Here is a 16,018-nt window from a genome sequence, read left to right on the forward strand (position 1 = left end):
TGTTTTCCCTTGGAGGTGTACACTCTGGAAACTTGAGCTGTGTTGCTGAAATGCTCAAGCAAGTCTGTGCTGCAGGTCACACCATTTCTTCTTGGGCTGATTGGGGCCCGGTGCTGAGCTCCAGCAGAGCCCTGGCAGAGCCCAGAGCAGCCTCAGCATCCGCAGAGCCCGTCTGCAAGGAGAGAAACCAGAAAGTGCCCCTCAGCTGAAGGCTTCTGTCCCCTTGTCCCAGCCGCCCGCAGTGCCCAGGCCATGCTGGCCGTGCCCAGAGCGGTGCCCAGAGCTGCCCATCACTGCTGCCTTTGGCAGCAGAGCAGGAGGGCAGGACATGTGCCCAGCCTGCAGCCAGCCACGGCACATCCAGCCCTCAGCAGCTGCCCAGAGCAGGATGCTCCTGTGCTCGCTGCCATCACCCCAAAGCTCTGATCCCACCATGCCAAGCAGACGGGACCCACCTGACGCCATCCACCGCTGGAAGAAAAGCTGGTCCCAAACGACGTCCTCAGCCTTCTCCAAGGGCACGGCCCATCCACGCCGCAGCTGCTCCCAAGCACTTCCCCATCCAGACTGGACCTCACCTAGAACGCTTCCTCTAGAAAAACACACAACAAATTATTGAAAGTAGATTACAGACAAAAAGGGGAAACAAGAAAAAAGGTCAAAAATCATATCTCTGTCTGGGGCTTGAGGAAGGCCCAACCCCTGCATGCCAGGGAAAAACTCACCCACGGGTGAAGGAAGCCCAGGCTTTCTCCCTTCCCCCTGCACTGCCCCCCAAAATAAGAGTGATCCCAAAGCAAACAAGGGCAAAGGAGCAGCCCAAGCCCTTCCTTGCCTGCAAATCAAAGCAGCCCCTGCACAGGTTCTGGAGTCCCACCTCTGCTCCCACCATGGGGGGTTGGTTTGTGTCGGGCTGGCTGCCCCAGCCCCGGGCCCAGCCCGGGGCACGGTGGGTGGTGGGGGCTGTTGGCAGGGCCAGGAGCCCACTCCCATTTCGTACCCACCCCAGCCCATGCCCCGAGCCCTGCCAAAAGCAGCTGGGCAGCCGACTGAAGGATCAGCTGCATCCGCCCCAGCAAAGGGGGAACCTTTGGTTCCCGGCCAGGCTGTGCAATGCCCAAATCCGGGAGCATCCCCTGCGTGTGGACTCATCTGCAAATTCCCTGTGGAGCCTGGCTTTGGAGAAGGTGCCAGAATCAAAGTGCCGTCATCTTCAGCCTGCCGGTGACCAGGTGGAGCAAGAGGTTGTCATCCTTGATGGTGTCCTCGCTGTCTCCAGCAGCAGCAGTCCCACCTGCTACAGCTTCTCCAGGGGCTCCTTCTCCTTCCCTGGGGCTGAGACCAGGCTGTCAGGGTTCTGCCCAGGGCCCCAGCTGTCAGGGAACCAAGGACAAGCAAAACCAGCCCAGATGGCGGCCACCAGTGCTGGGCAGAGCAGCTCAGCTCCAGCATAAGGGCTGCGTGTTCCCATCTGATGAGCCCTGGGCAGTGACACAGGCAGCACAAAAATGTCTGGGTTCCTGTGCTTCTGATTGCCAATGCGTGTGTGGGGCTGTAACTTACCAGGGCCTTGCATCAAAGTGTGCCTGTGGCTCTTTCCCTTCTTCTAGGGCAGATGAACGTCCTGCATCCAGGGATCACACAACAGCTCTTCTAACGAGGGCCTTTCCATGTCCAGCATGGATAAACACCTCCTGATCAGATCTTGGCACTCTGGGCAGAGAAACCAGAACCCGCCGGTCAGTTGGAGAAGGCTCCTGTTGGCTTTGCCCCACTATTCCCGTGCCCAGGCCATGCTGGATGTGCTCAGAGCTGGGCCTAAACTTTCCCATCAATTCCCAGTTGTGGAGGAGAGCAGGAGAGCAGGACATGTGCCCCCTCCTCAGCAGCTGCCAGAGCGGGATGCTCACGAGCTGCTGCTGTCTCCCAGCACTGGTATTGCCCCCGTGGCCAGAGATGAGGATCCACCTGGAGAGAGCCGTTGTGGCAGCGAGAGCTGATGGTCCCAGCTGATGTTCTGGCACCCCCTGAAAGGGTGCTCCCCGCAGACCATCTGGTGCAGCATGATGCCCAGGGACCAGAGAGTAGCTGGCTTGCCGTAGTACCAGCCAAAATGCATCCATTCCGGGGGGCTGTATGACCGTGTTCCTATGGAATAGAGATGGGCTTCAGCAGGGGGATGCTGCTGCTCCCAGAGCCTGGCCCCAGCATCCCTGGGCATGCGGAGGCTGCCCCAGTGGCACACGGGGTGACCGCTGCCCTCTGGCCAGCACCTGGGACTTGTGTACAGACTCGGAGTTGGAAAAGAAGCCACAGGTGCTGGAAGAGGGCAGCAGGAGCCCTGGCAAGGCCCAACCATGACAAGGAAAAACCGGCTCACTGGTGGGGAAAACCATGCCTTCATCCTCCCTGCCTGCATTGCCCCAAAGAACATGATGAATTCAAAGCAAACCAGGTGAGTGGAGCAGTCCAAGCCCTTTCTCACCTGCACACCAAACCGGCTGGGGCACAGGTTCTGGCCCCCCCCTCTCTGCTACCCCCACCCACGGGTGTTTTTGTTGGGCTGGCTGCCCCAGCCCCAGCCCCAGCCCTGGGCAGAGTGGTGGGCAAAGGCTGCCAGCAGGGCTGGAAGCTGGCTCCCCACCCAGCCCTGCTGAAATGCAACTCGGCTGAAATCTCAGTGCCATCAAGGGCAGCAAAAGGGACAATCCCCGATGCCACACCCAGCTTGGGCTAGGAGATGTTGGGCCGTGAGATGCTGGGACCGGGAGCACAGCCCTGTGTGGACTCACCTGCAAAGTGAGTGTAGGCTGTGTCTTGCAGGTAGGTGCCACAGCCAAAGTCGATCAATTTAGCCTCCCCGGTGGCCAGGTCAACCAAGATGTTCCGTGGTTTGATGTCCCTGTGGAGGACCCCGCAGCTGGTGCAGTGCCGCACGGCCTCCAGCACCTGGCGGAACAGCTCCCGCGCCACCTCCTCGGACAGGAACCCCCGTGCCCGAATGAAATGGTGCAGGTCCTGAGACCGCTTTGGGCGCTCCAGCACCATCACGATGTCGTTGGGGAGCTCAAGCCACTCCAGCAGCTGGACGACACCGGGGAAGCCAGTGGACACCTTGGCCAGCAGCACCACCTCCAGGGGTGCGCTGGTGCCGTCGGGCTGCGGGAGGAGCACGATGCCGTCAGTGGGGCTGAGGCCGTGCCGGGGCTCGGGAACCCCTCGCCCAGCCCGGGATGCTCTGCGCCCTGCGCTGGCCCCACGCCCGCTCTCCCTCGAGGCGTCCCGGCGGCTTCCACCCTGCCGGGCCCCGGCTCATCCCCGCCCGGCACGCCCCGGCTTCTCCCGCTGGCCCCGCGCACTCACCAGCTCGCCCCAGTGCAGGACGCGGTTCCGTGGCACCCTTTTGATGGCCACCTGCAAGCCAAGAGAAGCAGCGGGCTCAGCTCGCCGCCCACCCTGCCCAGCCCCATCCTCCTCCTCCTCCTCCTCCTCCTCCTCCTCCTCCTCCTCCTCCTCCTCCTCCTCCTCCTGTTCCTCCTCCGCCCCCTCCTCCTGCTCCCGCTGCCGGCCCCGCCGCTCACCGGGGCGCCGTCCGAGAGCTGTGTGGCCGCGAAGACGCTGCCGAAGCCGCCGCGGCCCAGCAGCGAACCCAGCCGGTACTGCTCCTGCAGGCCCTGCTGCGCCTTCCCTGCCGGCGGGACGCGGCTGTCAGCGCTCGGCCCGGGGCCAGGAGCGGCCCCCGAGCGCCCCTCAAGCGCCCCGGGCCGGCCATCCCCAGGCGTTCGCTCCTGGCAACGGGACAGCGGCGGCTCGGGGCCGGCGGCCGCGCTGCCGAGCGGCGGAGCTCGGGCCGGGGAAGCCGCAGCAGAGGCGGCGGCAGCGGCTGCGCCGCCTGTGTCCTCCGCAGGGCCCGGGAGCAGCCGGCGCTGGGGCCGGGGCCTGTTTGCTCTTTCCAAGAACCTTTCCTGGTGAACGAGGTGCAGCTTCTGTCTCAAGATGTGCCACCAGCTGCAGCTTCTCTTGGCATTCCACACCATGTGTGCAGCACAACTCTTGCAGCAAAGCAGGACAAATGTTTGAAGAACTTGACAACTTGTTCTTTCTTTTCCTTGTGGGCTGGGCAGTTGTGCCATTGGTAAGGATTTCATTGTTATTGTTCTACCCTAAGAAAACATGATGGGCTACCAGGAATTGTTAGGGAGCACAAGCCTGACTGAATGCAGAGAAAGAATCTGCAGAGCCTGCAGCCAGAAATGGAGAGCTGTGTGATCAGCATTGCAACATCCCCATGGACATCTTGAAAGTGATCTAGAAGATGAAAATGGGCTGACAGAGGGAGTTTGTTTCTGTGTTCAGTTCAGATGCTTCTACATCTCATGCAGTGATATAAATCAGGAGTTCAATCAGTTCATGGAAAGCACCAGAACAAGCTGGAGCTCTCAGGAGATGACTGAAAGAATCTGAAAAGAAGAAATGCAGGCAATGACTTGGTCGACTTTGTCTGTAAGAAGTGTAATTTTCCCCTTATAATTTGTAATCCATCTCCTCTGCAATTATCTTTTGGAAAAAGGCCATTTTCACCCCAGATTCCCCATGAAATGGGTAGCCTGAGCTTGTGGAAGTACCTGAAAGATGCCCTGTTCCTCTGCAGGGTCAGGGAGGCTGAAACAGGAGCCGGAGCCCTCTCTGGGGAAGCCTCCTCCGAGCTGGAATTTGTGCCGTGCTGGGAGAGGAGGAGGAGGAGGAGGGAGAACACTGGGCGCTGTGTGGCAGGAGCAGGAGGTTTGGGCCGCAGGACATTCCGTCTGCGCCGCTGCCCCGCAATGGGCGGGAACGCTGTGGGGAAGACTGGGGGACACTGGAGCGGACTATGGATGGCACTGGGGGGAACTGGAAGGGCCTGGGAATGAACTGAGGTGTACTGGGAGGGACTGGGCTGTACTGGGAGGGATTGGAGGGGCACTGGGGTTGTACTGGGGATGAACTGGGGATGCACTGGGCTGTACTGGGAGGGACTGGAGGGGTTGAATGGGCTGTTCCCGCCTCCACTGCCTCCCATTTGCTGAGGCTCCTGCCCATCATCACCCACAGCCAATCATCGCCAGGGATTGTGGCTTTGGGGGCGGTGCCTGGAGTCAGTGCTGTCTTTTCTTTTGCCTACAACTCCCATCATGCTTCGCAGCCCAATAGAGCCCTATTGGAGCCGGGACTACAACGCCCGTCATGCCCCGCGCTCCACAGAACCCCGGTATCCGCCCCCATCTGTGCCGTAAGTGTCCCCCAGACCCTCCAGGATCCCCGAGTGACCCTCAGCGGCCATTTGGGACCCCCCACAATTTTACTGGCAAAGTACAAAAAAGCAAGAAACTTTGGAAAAGGATTTAATACAACATCCAATCCAACATAAAACACCCTAGAATTAACTTAATTCACTCAGCCCATTTAACCTGGAAACCTTTAAACACTTTAGTTGTTGAGGTACCCAAAAAATGTTCCATAGAAAGAGCATGAGAAGGAGAGGAAAGAGAGAGAGACGCAAAGACAGAAGCTCCATAGAAAGACACGCACGTGGCTCCCAGCTCCTGGCGTTCCAGTGTGGGTGAGACACAAACCCCAGGAGAAGGCAGAGTCCATAGCAGGGGCTGACCTTGTGCTCTGTGTTTTAAGGCCCTGGGCCTTTGTGGGCCTCCCCCAGGTGGGATTTCTGATTGCTCGGGCAATCAGGGCTGGGTTAGCGCTGTCCCCTCTGTGTGACTGATTGACAGCTCAGCCCAAGGTGTCTTGGGACATCGATCTCATCCAGCCTCTGACAGTGACCACGGTGACACTGGGGAACCTCATGGAACTGTGAAAAACACATTCACTCTCCTGTGAAAATTTACAAAGTTTAATAAAGGACAATAGGAGACAAGGACCATAGAGCAAAGGTTAGTTTGGCTGGGTGCATCTTGACACTCAGCCAAGAGCACACCCTTCTCTTTGGGGATTCCCCTTAAATGCCTTTTCTATTACATCAGCCTGTTGCATATTCATAGACTCTTATGCATACCCATTAACTAATTTACATTTTCCAGGAACTATTTGACATGGCCCCTCCTTGGGTCTGCCTTTTTAGAGCATGCCTGTTTCTTGGCTGTGGTTTTGGCTCCTTCTCTTTATCACTTCCAGTCCGGGTCCCGGCCCACACTGCCTTCAGACGGTGAATGCTGATGGTTGGCAGATCTGTACAGGCGTCCTCATCCTGTGTTCACTGGATGTTATCCCATTCCAAGCAGGCATTTTAACACAAGCATAGCTATTTCACTACTATGCCTAAGCTTAATTAACAGCAGAAATACAAACTATATCTTTATAACAAAGTGATTTTAACACCACACATATAAAATCCATTTTAATATTTGCAAAAAGCCAGTATTATAATATGTATCTATAACAAAACCAAGGGGCCCTTGTGGGGCCTCACGGAAACGAGGAGTCCATTGTGACTGACAGGGAAGATTCTTTTCAGACAGTTCCATGGGTGAAGGTTTGGGTTTTACCATCTTTGAAACGGGTCTTAGTCTCCATTAAGTTTATTACAGAGGCCAGATAGCTTGGCTCCTGAAACAGACACGTGGGTCTGCACGAGCTTGCGTTCATGAACTTTGGGGTAAAATGACAGGTTCAAGAGGGGAATATGTGGCCGGCGGTTCGGGAAGGCTGAACCTTCCTAGTACCTCACCAATGGGAAAGGAAGAGGGCAACGTGCGGCCGGGAGTTTGGATAAAAGGAGGCTGCACCCTCTGAAGCCTGGAGAGAGAAAACCCCGTGGGTGTGTGCCCTGGTGGACTCTTTCCCTTTATTCCAATAAAGTTGAAGGACTCTGTCTCCTTTATGGTTTTCATAGCGGGATTTTCCATACTTGACACTGTGGAACGTCACAAACCCAAGGAGCCGTTGTGACACAAGGCCTCGTTGGAACAAAGAAACCATTGTTGACAGTGCAGATCTTATAGAAGCATGGGGCCATTGAGGCAATGCAGATCCAAGGACAGCATGGAGACACTCTGGAACCTCATGGAATCAAGGAGACCATTGTGGCACTCTGGTGCCTTATGGAATCATGGAGAGCATTGTGAAACTCAGGGACCCATGGAAGCAAGGGTCAAGGATGAAGCTGTGGGGCCCATAGAACCAAGGAGCCATCGTGACACAGCGGGGCCGCATGGAGCCCAGGGGACATTGTGACACTTCAGGGCTTTGTGGAACAAAGAAGCCTTGTGACATTGCAAGACCTCATGGAAGCAAAGATCCATTGGGACTCTACAGAAGCAAGGAGAATACTGTGACAAGGAGAACATTGTCACACTACAGGGACTCAGGGAAACAAGGAGACCATTGTGAAACTCGGGGGCCCCATGGAACCCAGGGAACATGGAACAGGTCTCGACTGTTTGACTGGCTTGGCCTTTGGGGGGCCACCTGACAGGTCCAGCTGACCTTGGCATGTCGAGGGCTGCTTCTTATTAGTCCCTGAAGCACTGGGGCCCTGTGCTTTCCTTCCTCTGGAAAGAACTGTCCCTCTTTCCAGCTGTCCATGGCCAAAACTGGGATTCCTTCTCCAAATTTCCTTATATGCAATTATTGTTCCCAGATTGGTATCAGCAATGTCCAATTGATATTGATCCCCAGCACCTCCTAATGCAGTCTGAACAGATATGAAATTCAAGACCCTCCATGGCTGACAATCAATCACACTTTGTCCCTACCCCCATCCCACCATTTCCCTCATCCAAGCCCTGGCACTCAGAGCAGCTGAGGAATGGAGTCACATCCAGGGGTGTCCCCAGGGCTCAGGACTGGGGCCAGGTCAGTGAAATCTCTTTATTGCTGCTCTGGACGAGGCCATCGAGGGCACCCTCAGGCAGTTCCCAGGTGAGCCCAAGCTTGGTGGCAGTGTGGCTGTGCTGGAGGGCAGGAAGCTCTGCAGAAGGATCTGGACAGGCTGGAGCCATGGGCCCGGGACAATTGGATGAGGTTCACCAAGGCCAAGGGCCAGGTCCTGCCCTGGGCTCACAACCACCCCAAACCCTGGCTCTGCCCTGCCCCTGATCCCCACAGTCCGTCCTGTTTCCTCCATCCCTGCATTGCCAGGGACTTTCTGGGACAAGGCAGCTCTGCTCTGGGGATGGAGGGAGGTGCAAGTGCCACCACTGCAGTGGGAGCCAGAACTCATCAGGTTTGTGTCCTTTGGGAGTCAGGAACTTGTGGCACTCAGAGTCACAGGAAGTTTCTCTTCATTGCCAACATAAAATATGTAAACGTGATAGAATTTAAGAAACATTGAAACTCTTCCTGCAGCAATGGGAGACATCCCAGCAATATCTGACATGTCCAGCATTCACAAGGGATTTTTGTAGAAAACCAATTTTATACAAAGATGATTTTGCGATAGATATAGAAACAGTTAAGTTGTTGTATCATGATGCTCTGCGTGAAGTGGGGATAAATCAGCCTGAACCATGCCTGGTCTGCAAAGCTGTCAGTGGTGGATGGAGAAGGGGATCAGGCTGCTTTTGGGGTTGAGGAAATGCTGAAAACAGCCTGACTCATTTCATCTCCTCCTGTCCTGGGATGAGGAGCCCCTCAGCCTTCCCTGCTCCGGGCTGGACAAGCCCAGCTCCCTCAGCCTCTGCTCACAGCCCAAGGGCTCCAGCCCCACCTTGGAGGCCCTTCCCTAACCCTGCTCCAGCTGCAGGGGGGACCCAGCGGGACAGGGACCCTGCTGGGCACAAGCAGGGGAGACTTCTCTGGGGGGGAAATGTGAGCGGGGCTGGGGCAGAGTGACCAACCCAGTGACCTCACAGAGCCCCACTGTGACCTCACAGTCTGCTCTGTGATGTCACACAACTGCACTGTGATGTCACAGCCCACTCCCTGATGTCACAGCCCACTCTGTGATGTCACTCTACCACACTCTATGATGTCAGAGTCTGCCCTGTGATGTCACAACCTGCTCTGTAATGTCACATCTTACCCTGTGGTGTCACAGACCACCCTCTGGTGTCACACAGCTGCCCTGTGATGTCACAGACTGCTCTCTGGTATCACACAGCCACTCTGTGATGTCACACAGTCGCCTCTATTATGCCTTACCTGATCAGTGACCTCACATAACCCACTCTGTGATGTCATAGCCCACTCTGTGATGTCACAGCCCTCTCTGTGACCTCACTCAACCTGTTCTGTGATGTCACACAGCCCCTTGCTGACATCGCAGCTGCTCTGTGCCTCTCTCACACACAGCCACGGCGGTGCCTCTATGACACAGCCCCCTCTGGGACATCACACAGCTCATCTGTGACATCACGGCCATTCCCTGAGGTCACTGCTCCCTCTCTGGGACATCTCCCGGTGTCACCTTTGGGACAGAGGGGATAGGTGGGCTCCAGGTGTATTTGGGCCCCTGTGCCTGCAGCCCCCAGCGCCTGGAAGTGCCCAGCAGCTCCCGCAGGCTGCAGAACCTCCGCACCACCCCCGACAACCACAAGTGTCCGTCCTCGTCCCGGCGGAGCTGGCACCGCTTGGAATCCCGGCCGGAGCGCGGCTGTGGAGCGACCGCCGGGCTCAGTGGGGAGGGGACCCCCGGGAGCCCCCAGACCCCTCCTGCCCCGCGGGTGCCCGCGGCAGCAGAGGTGAGGCAGAGGGGGTGGCGTGCTGTCCCCAGGCATGCCAGAGTGTCCCCATGGGTGTCAGGCTCTCCCAGTGGATGACAGGGTGCCCCTATGGATGCCAGGCTTTCCAATGGCTGCCAGGCTGTCCCCGGCGATGCTGGGCTGTCCCGTGGGTGCCACACTGTCCCCCCACCCTTGGCTCACCTGTCACGGCTGCAGACCTGTCCGGGGCTCTGCCTCTCCTCCTCGGTGATGGGCAGCAAGTCCAGCATGGCCAGGCTCAGCCCCTGAGCAGCAGGCCTCGGCCAGAGCTGACTGACAGCGCGAATCCTGGGCACTGCGTGAGCAACACCATTGGTATTATTTACCTAAAATACATGACAATGATGCTTATGCCAGCTCCGTATAACCTGGTGTAGTTATCTGCAAGAAATGTATCATGTGAAGGAACTTTCCCAGTTAACATGAATAGAGGCTTTTTTGTAGGGTATTTTAGGGGAAAACCCTCCCATCTGAGGTCTGGGCTCTGGCCAAACCCTGGTCCTTGCTGGTCAGGACGTGTGCTATCAGATCCAGGAGTTCCTGTGCTAAAAATAGAATCAAGTCACTTTGAGTCACTGATTTGGGCCTATAAAAGCTGGACTCGCTTTTGGGGTGAATTTGGAGAGCTCACCTATGGGTGGATGCACAGTGCAGGATTTTGCCAGTTGCTGGGAAGGGTTCTCCAGATCCTCACTGTGAAACGGGGCTCCCCAGCGACTGCAGACTCTGGATGGTGGAAAAGTATTTAGGCAATTGGTGATGTATCTTTGGCAATCATGCTCCTTTCTCTCCCACAGTAATGGTTAGGTGCTTGCTGACATTGGCTTGTTGCTAAAGCCAACTGATATATTTATTGAATATGTCATTTTACTTTTGTGTTGTCTTTATGTTCATAGTAAAAGAAGACCATTCTTTCCATTGGTGCCTGTGTTCTTTAAATCTCCCCTCTTGATTCGCAGAACACTTTCTAATAGCCAGATTGTGTTAGAAGGTTTCTATCTGGCTGATTCAGTATCAGTTGGGCAGCCGGGGGATGAGGACAGCCGGCAGGGACAGAGGCGCAGGGCAGGGACACCGTAGGACAGCCTGGGCTGCAGAGGGCACAGGCATGTGCAGCAGCTGCAAGGCCCTGACAGAGCCAACCTGTGCAGCACTTTGGCCGTGGCTGCTGGCCCTGGCTCCAGGAGGGGACAAGTGACCCTTGCAGGCCTGGGGCCTCATTGCCTCCTTGTCCCTGCTCAGCAGCCTGGCAGGGGCCGCCCCATGGTCCTGCCCTTGGCATTGCACATCCCCACATGCCAGTGCCCATCCCGGGAAGAGCCCTGAGCAAGGAGGGAGGGACAGGATCTGCCTTGCCAGGGGCTGGGGCTCAGCCTTGGCCCTTTGCATTCCTGAAACACATCCAGGTGTGCTCAGCACCAGAGACACCTTTGCCTTGTTTGTCCCCAGCTGTCATCAGTGCCTCCAGTGTTCTGCTCTAACTGGAACCTGGGGACACTTTCTCAATTGTGTCCCTCACAGGGATCTCTTCAAAGTAAAAGAAACTGCAGTGTTTCAATCTCACTTGGAGTTCTTGAGAAGTTCTTTGAGCACACTCTGAGGGACTGGGTCTGATGCAGAGAGCAGCAAAGCCCCAGAGGGTCATTAAAGTCCTGGTGCTGTGTCTGTGCTGCTGAGCTGGGCCGGGCTCCTGGCCCAGAGGCAGCTCCTGGCAAGGGCAGCGCTGCAGAGAGACAGCTCTGGCCAGGAGCAGCTCCTGTGCACAGCCCAGCAGGGCTGGGGCACTGCCAGGACATGCCAGGAACACGAGCAGGGCACAGACAGAGCTCACAGGGGCTCAGCACTGGCAGGGCTGTGGGATGTCCCAGAGGGGGCTGTGTCACAGCAGCACCTCTGTGGCTGTGTCCCGGAGGCACAGAGCAGCTGTGATGTCAGAGAGGGGCTGTGTGACAGCCCAGAGTGGGTTGTGTGAGGTCACAGATTAGGCTATGACATCACAGAGTTTGTTGTGTGAGGTCATTGAGCAGCTACGGCATGATAGAGGGGACTGTGTGACATCACAGAGCAGGCTGGGACATCATGGCATGGCTGTATGACATCATCAAGCAGGCTGTGAAGTCAAAGTGTGTGCTGTGACATTACAGAGTGGCAGTATGACATCACAGGGAGAGTTTTGTGACATCACAGAGCGGACTGTGACATCATAGAGTAGGGAAGGAGGCCATAGAGCAGATTCTGCCATCATGGAGGGTGGCTCTGTGACATCAGAGAGTGGGTTGTGACATCACTGGGTGGCTGTGTAACTTCATAGAGCAGGCTGTGACATCACAGAACAGACTGTGACATCTCAGGGTGACATCAAAGAACAGACAGTGACATCTCAGGGTGACTTTGTGACATCAGCCTTCAGTGACATCACAGCACAACTCTGACATCAGAGAGTGACATCTCAGAGTTCGCTCTGTGACATCAAAAGGACGCTGTGTGACATCCCAAAGTGGGTTGTAACATCAAAGGTGGCTGTGTGACATCACAGGGGCTGTGTGACATCACAGGGGCTGTGTGAGGTCACTGGGGAGGTCACTCCACCCCAGCCCCCCCTCACAGTTCCCCCAGAGAAGTCCAACGCTGCTCGTGCACAGCGGGGTCCCCTGTCCCCCCGGGTCCCCCCACCCCCGGCGCCGCAGCCTCCCCCAGAGGATGTTCCACGAGATCGACCCCAGAGCCTGACACGGGGACGGGGACAGGGCTGTGGGGGGTGGGACAGGGGGACAGGGACCCCCCGGCAGCGTCCCCGTGTCCCCCAGGGCCAGAGCCTGGGCCAGGGCTCCTTCACCCTGTTACCAACGAGGGCTTGAGAGTGCTGAAAAAATCCCCTGGCAAGGGATCAGCAAAAACCATTTAATTTAATATTAAGATTAGTTTTAATATGAAGTGACAGCACGGCAAAGTTCCTTGGCAAGAGTCGCTCTGCTCCTGACTGGACACTTCAGGCACTCCAAGGAAACAAAGCAACAACAAAACCAAACAGAATCCCGGCAATCAAACCAGAAATTATCAGAGAACTGGCCCTGTGTGTGTGTGACACAAGGACAGTGAGGGCAAGGATAAAAAGAATACAGCCTAAAAGCTTAACAGAGCTCAAACTTGACAGGACTTAACTCATACCTTAGCCTTAACTTCTACCTTAAACTTCACAATTTAGCAAAAGAACAGCACTTTACAGCATTTTACCTAACTAATAACCTATGACTTTGCAATTTAACAGAGGAATAACATTTAACAGTATTTAACTCAGCTTACAACTTATATTAAACATAACAACTTAGCAAAAGAACAACTCTTAGCAGCATTTAACTTCACTTTCACCTTGTGATTTGACCTTACTTACAGGCCTGGCTGGCTCAGCTACCCAAGGCACTCCGACCCCTCAGAGAGCAGCATTTCTGCCACATTTCCCGAGCACAGGCACTCCTGTGTGCACACAGACACAAAGAGTCAGTGCAAGGCACCTGTGAGAAATTCCCCTGAGGGCAGGGAAATGCTCCCTGCGGATGCTTTGGCATCTCCCCAGCGGGGAAGGGTTGAGCCTGGAGGAGCGGGGGGATCAGCCCAGGCTCCCTCGTTGTTCGGGATCCCCCGAGTGCAGCAAACGGGAGAGTTCCTGGCTCGGAGAGGCCCCACTCAGAGGGAGTCGCTGGCCCAGGAGAGCTCCAAGGGGCTCCTTTTGGAGCGCTGTTTGTAGGGCCCCAAGAGAGGGGCTTCAGTCCCAGCAATGTTTCATCCTGGCCACACTTGGCATCAACAGCTTTCTTTGGCAGGGTGAGAACAGGGATGTTGTGCCACCGAGGGAACAAAACAGTTCCCAGGGCTGCTCCTAAAGGAACCAGGAGCTGGTTGGGCAGCAGCAGTGCCTGGAGCAGACAGTGTTTGTGATGAGCTCCAGAGGAGCTGAGCCCAGGGGCTGCTGGCCAAGGCCGAGGCCCAGCGAGCATTTCTCAGCTGGCAGGGCGGCCTGAGAAGGTGGAGGCGGGGGGAATAATTCACACCCTCAGTGTGCTCCCAGTCGCTCCCAGTATTTCCATGTCCGTGCTCCAAGTGCTGCTCCCAGCCCTGATCCGTGGGGATGGGAATGTCCTGCTCCCTTGCCAGGGCAGGGTCCCACCTGAGCCAGGTGTGCAGGGCAGGACCTTGCTGTGAAAAATGCATATTATATGGCTCTATGCAGATATTTACTCTATGTATTATGCTGAAAGTTATGCTGTATTAACATTCTAATAATGTAGTAAATGTAGTTTTGTAATCAAAATTAAGCATTAGTAGTTAAAATAGAAACTATGTGTGTGAGATATTCTTTTTATTAGAAAAGGAGAAGATAATCAAGGAATTCTTCACACAGAGATAACAATTACAGAAACCCCTAAATTTTCCAGAGAAGAGGAATTTATGGCTTTCCTTATCAACAGAAACGAACTTCTTCAAGCCTGACTTAGACTCGAAGGCGCCTGGGGATTAATAGAAACTTTTTGACAAGTACCATATGAATTTCCTGTTTTAAATAAAATATATGCATAATCATGAAGTGTTTTGTATATGCAACAGGCTATTGCTTTTAAGGTTATTCCTTTGTTCACAAGGCATGCTTGTCGTGGCTTAAGTGCCCGAGAGGATCCGGACGTCGGTAATTCTTTGCTTTTTATTGTCTTGTAATTGTCCTAACTCTAAATTTTTATTACTCTAATTGTATTACTATTTTTATAACCATTTTATTATTATTAAACTTTAAAATTTTTAAAAACCAAGTGAATGGCATTTTTCACATTGCCCTGACCCCCAGCACTGTCCCAGCTGCAGGATCTGCTTCCCACCAGCCTCTTCCTCCTGCGGCCCCGAGCCCAGCTTGGTGCTGAACAAAGGGGCTGGGCCGGGGTCATCCCCCGGCGGGGGCTGCGCACCCCCTCTGCCCCCTCCCCAAATTCCCTCTGGGGGAGCAGGAGCTGGGGCAGGAGCCCCGTGGGGAGGGACAAGGGGGTGACAATGGGATGGGGGGTGTCACACACACTCTGGGGGGGACACACACGGCCCTGGGGACCCCCCCATATCTTCTGCAGGGCCAGGAGGATGAACCCAAACATGGAGCCACTGACCCCTGGCAGCATCTTGGGGGGTGGGGTCTGGTGGCAGCTTTGGGGGTCTGGGGGAGTCACAACCACCCAAAAACGCCCTCCCAGCCCCACAGCCACTCCCGGACTCCTCAAACTACCCCACAGCTCCCAGCCAGGACTCCCCCAACTACTCCCTGCAAGATAAATGACCCCAAGAACCACCAAAACCCCTTTGCATCTCCCCCAAGACCCACCCAAATCCTCTGCAAGCCACGCAGCCCTGTCTGGGACCCAAACCTCCCTGACACACCCTGCCAAGCCCCCTCCCAGCACCACAAATGCCCTCAGAAGCCCTTCCCAGTCCCCCCAGGAGCCCCTAAACTCCCACCTCCCGTGGCACTGACCAGGAGACGTTGGTGGACAGGAACATTTACAGCCAGGATCAGCTCGGGCACTTCAGCAGCCATTTGGGCACTTTGGGGGAACATCCCAAATGGGAAGACCCAGGCCAGGGACTGGGACAGACAATTAGAATTCTTGGAGAACAGGTGGGCTCAGGTGGACACGTTTTGCCAGCACACCTATGAGATTGTGGACATGTCCCCTGCCTTTGATAGCCTCAGAACACCCAAATCCTCCCAAATATTCCAGTGAACCAACCCCAAATTCACCCCCAAATCCTGGTAAATGGTGCAGCTTTAGATCTATTTGCTTAATTTCTTTATTTCCACCCAGTTTTGGTTGTTTAGACAGGGTGAAAAAGGAAATTATTTAGATGGAGAAGACCTCCAAGATCATGCAGCACTGCTTGATGCAACCAGAAGAAACAACTGGACAGAGCAGGTGAGTTTTTGGGGTATTAAGTCAACAAATCACTTCTTCCCAATGAATTTCCAGTTTAGATCTGAGTCCTGATGGACTCTGGAACCCCATTAGTCCTAGTACAGAGAACAGTCCTTGTACAGAGAACTCTCCAGTCACTTTGTTCATCTCTTGCAGACTCAGCTTTGGATTTTTTTCCTCTTTGTTTCAAAGTTCAAGGGGCCTCTCTTATTTCTCCAGCTTGGAAATTCACATTCTGTCTTCTCAGCTGAGGCAGATTTTACAAGTGCAGCAGAACTAGCAGACTAAACAGCATATTTTACCTATGCTAGCAAGCTACTAATGATTCAAAGCAGCACATTTCACCTAAATACAAATGGATTCTACCCTGTTAAA

The 16,018-nt window shown here is 55.0% G+C and overlaps 1 protein-coding gene across 3 annotated transcripts; it reads right to left on the reverse strand.

Moving 5' to 3' along the window:
* LOC128783276 (serine/threonine-protein kinase pim-1-like) lies at positions 1-4,517 on the reverse strand. Of its 3 annotated transcripts, none has more exons than XM_053933931.1 (7): positions 3,582-4,487; positions 3,364-3,414; positions 2,793-3,159; positions 1,969-2,148; positions 1,564-1,713; positions 456-1,335; positions 1-172 (listed from the first exon to the last, which is right to left on the reverse strand). In XM_053933931.1, the coding sequence occupies exons 1-5, from the start codon at positions 4,146-4,148 to the stop codon at positions 1,607-1,609; spliced, it is 1,272 nt and encodes a 423-aa protein (XP_053789906.1). In that variant the 5' UTR covers positions 4,149-4,487; the 3' UTR covers positions 1-172; positions 456-1,335; positions 1,564-1,606. The 3 variants fall into 3 exon arrangements, with proteins under 3 accessions (XP_053789906.1, XP_053789905.1, XP_053789907.1); XM_053933930.1 differs by having other exon boundaries at positions 456-1,373; positions 3,582-4,486; XM_053933932.1 differs by lacking the exon at positions 1,969-2,148 and having other exon boundaries at positions 456-1,373; positions 3,582-4,517.
* Between the last annotated feature and the right edge of the window lie 11,501 nt (positions 4,518-16,018).

The sequence above is a fragment of the Vidua chalybeata genome, unplaced genomic scaffold (assembly GCF_026979565.1).
Source record: "Vidua chalybeata isolate OUT-0048 unplaced genomic scaffold, bVidCha1 merged haplotype W_reject_6, whole genome shotgun sequence".
NCBI classification, from domain to species: Eukaryota; Metazoa; Chordata; class Aves; order Passeriformes; family Viduidae; genus Vidua; species Vidua chalybeata.

Excerpts from the sequence above, each read along its gene's own strand:
- LOC128783276 (XM_053933931.1), bottom strand. The coding sequence starts at position 4,148 with ATGAAATCCTTACCAATGGCACAACTGCCCAGCCCACAAGGAAAAGAA. Across the intron at positions 3,160-3,363 it reads TCCTGCACTGGGGCGAGCTG|CCCGACGGCACCAGCGCACC; the intron begins GTGAGTGCGCGG and ends CTCCTCCCGCAG. Across the intron at positions 1,714-1,968 it reads GCCACAACGGCTCTCTCCAG|AGTGCCAAGATCTGATCAGG; the intron begins GTGGATCCTCAT and ends TTCTCTGCCCAG.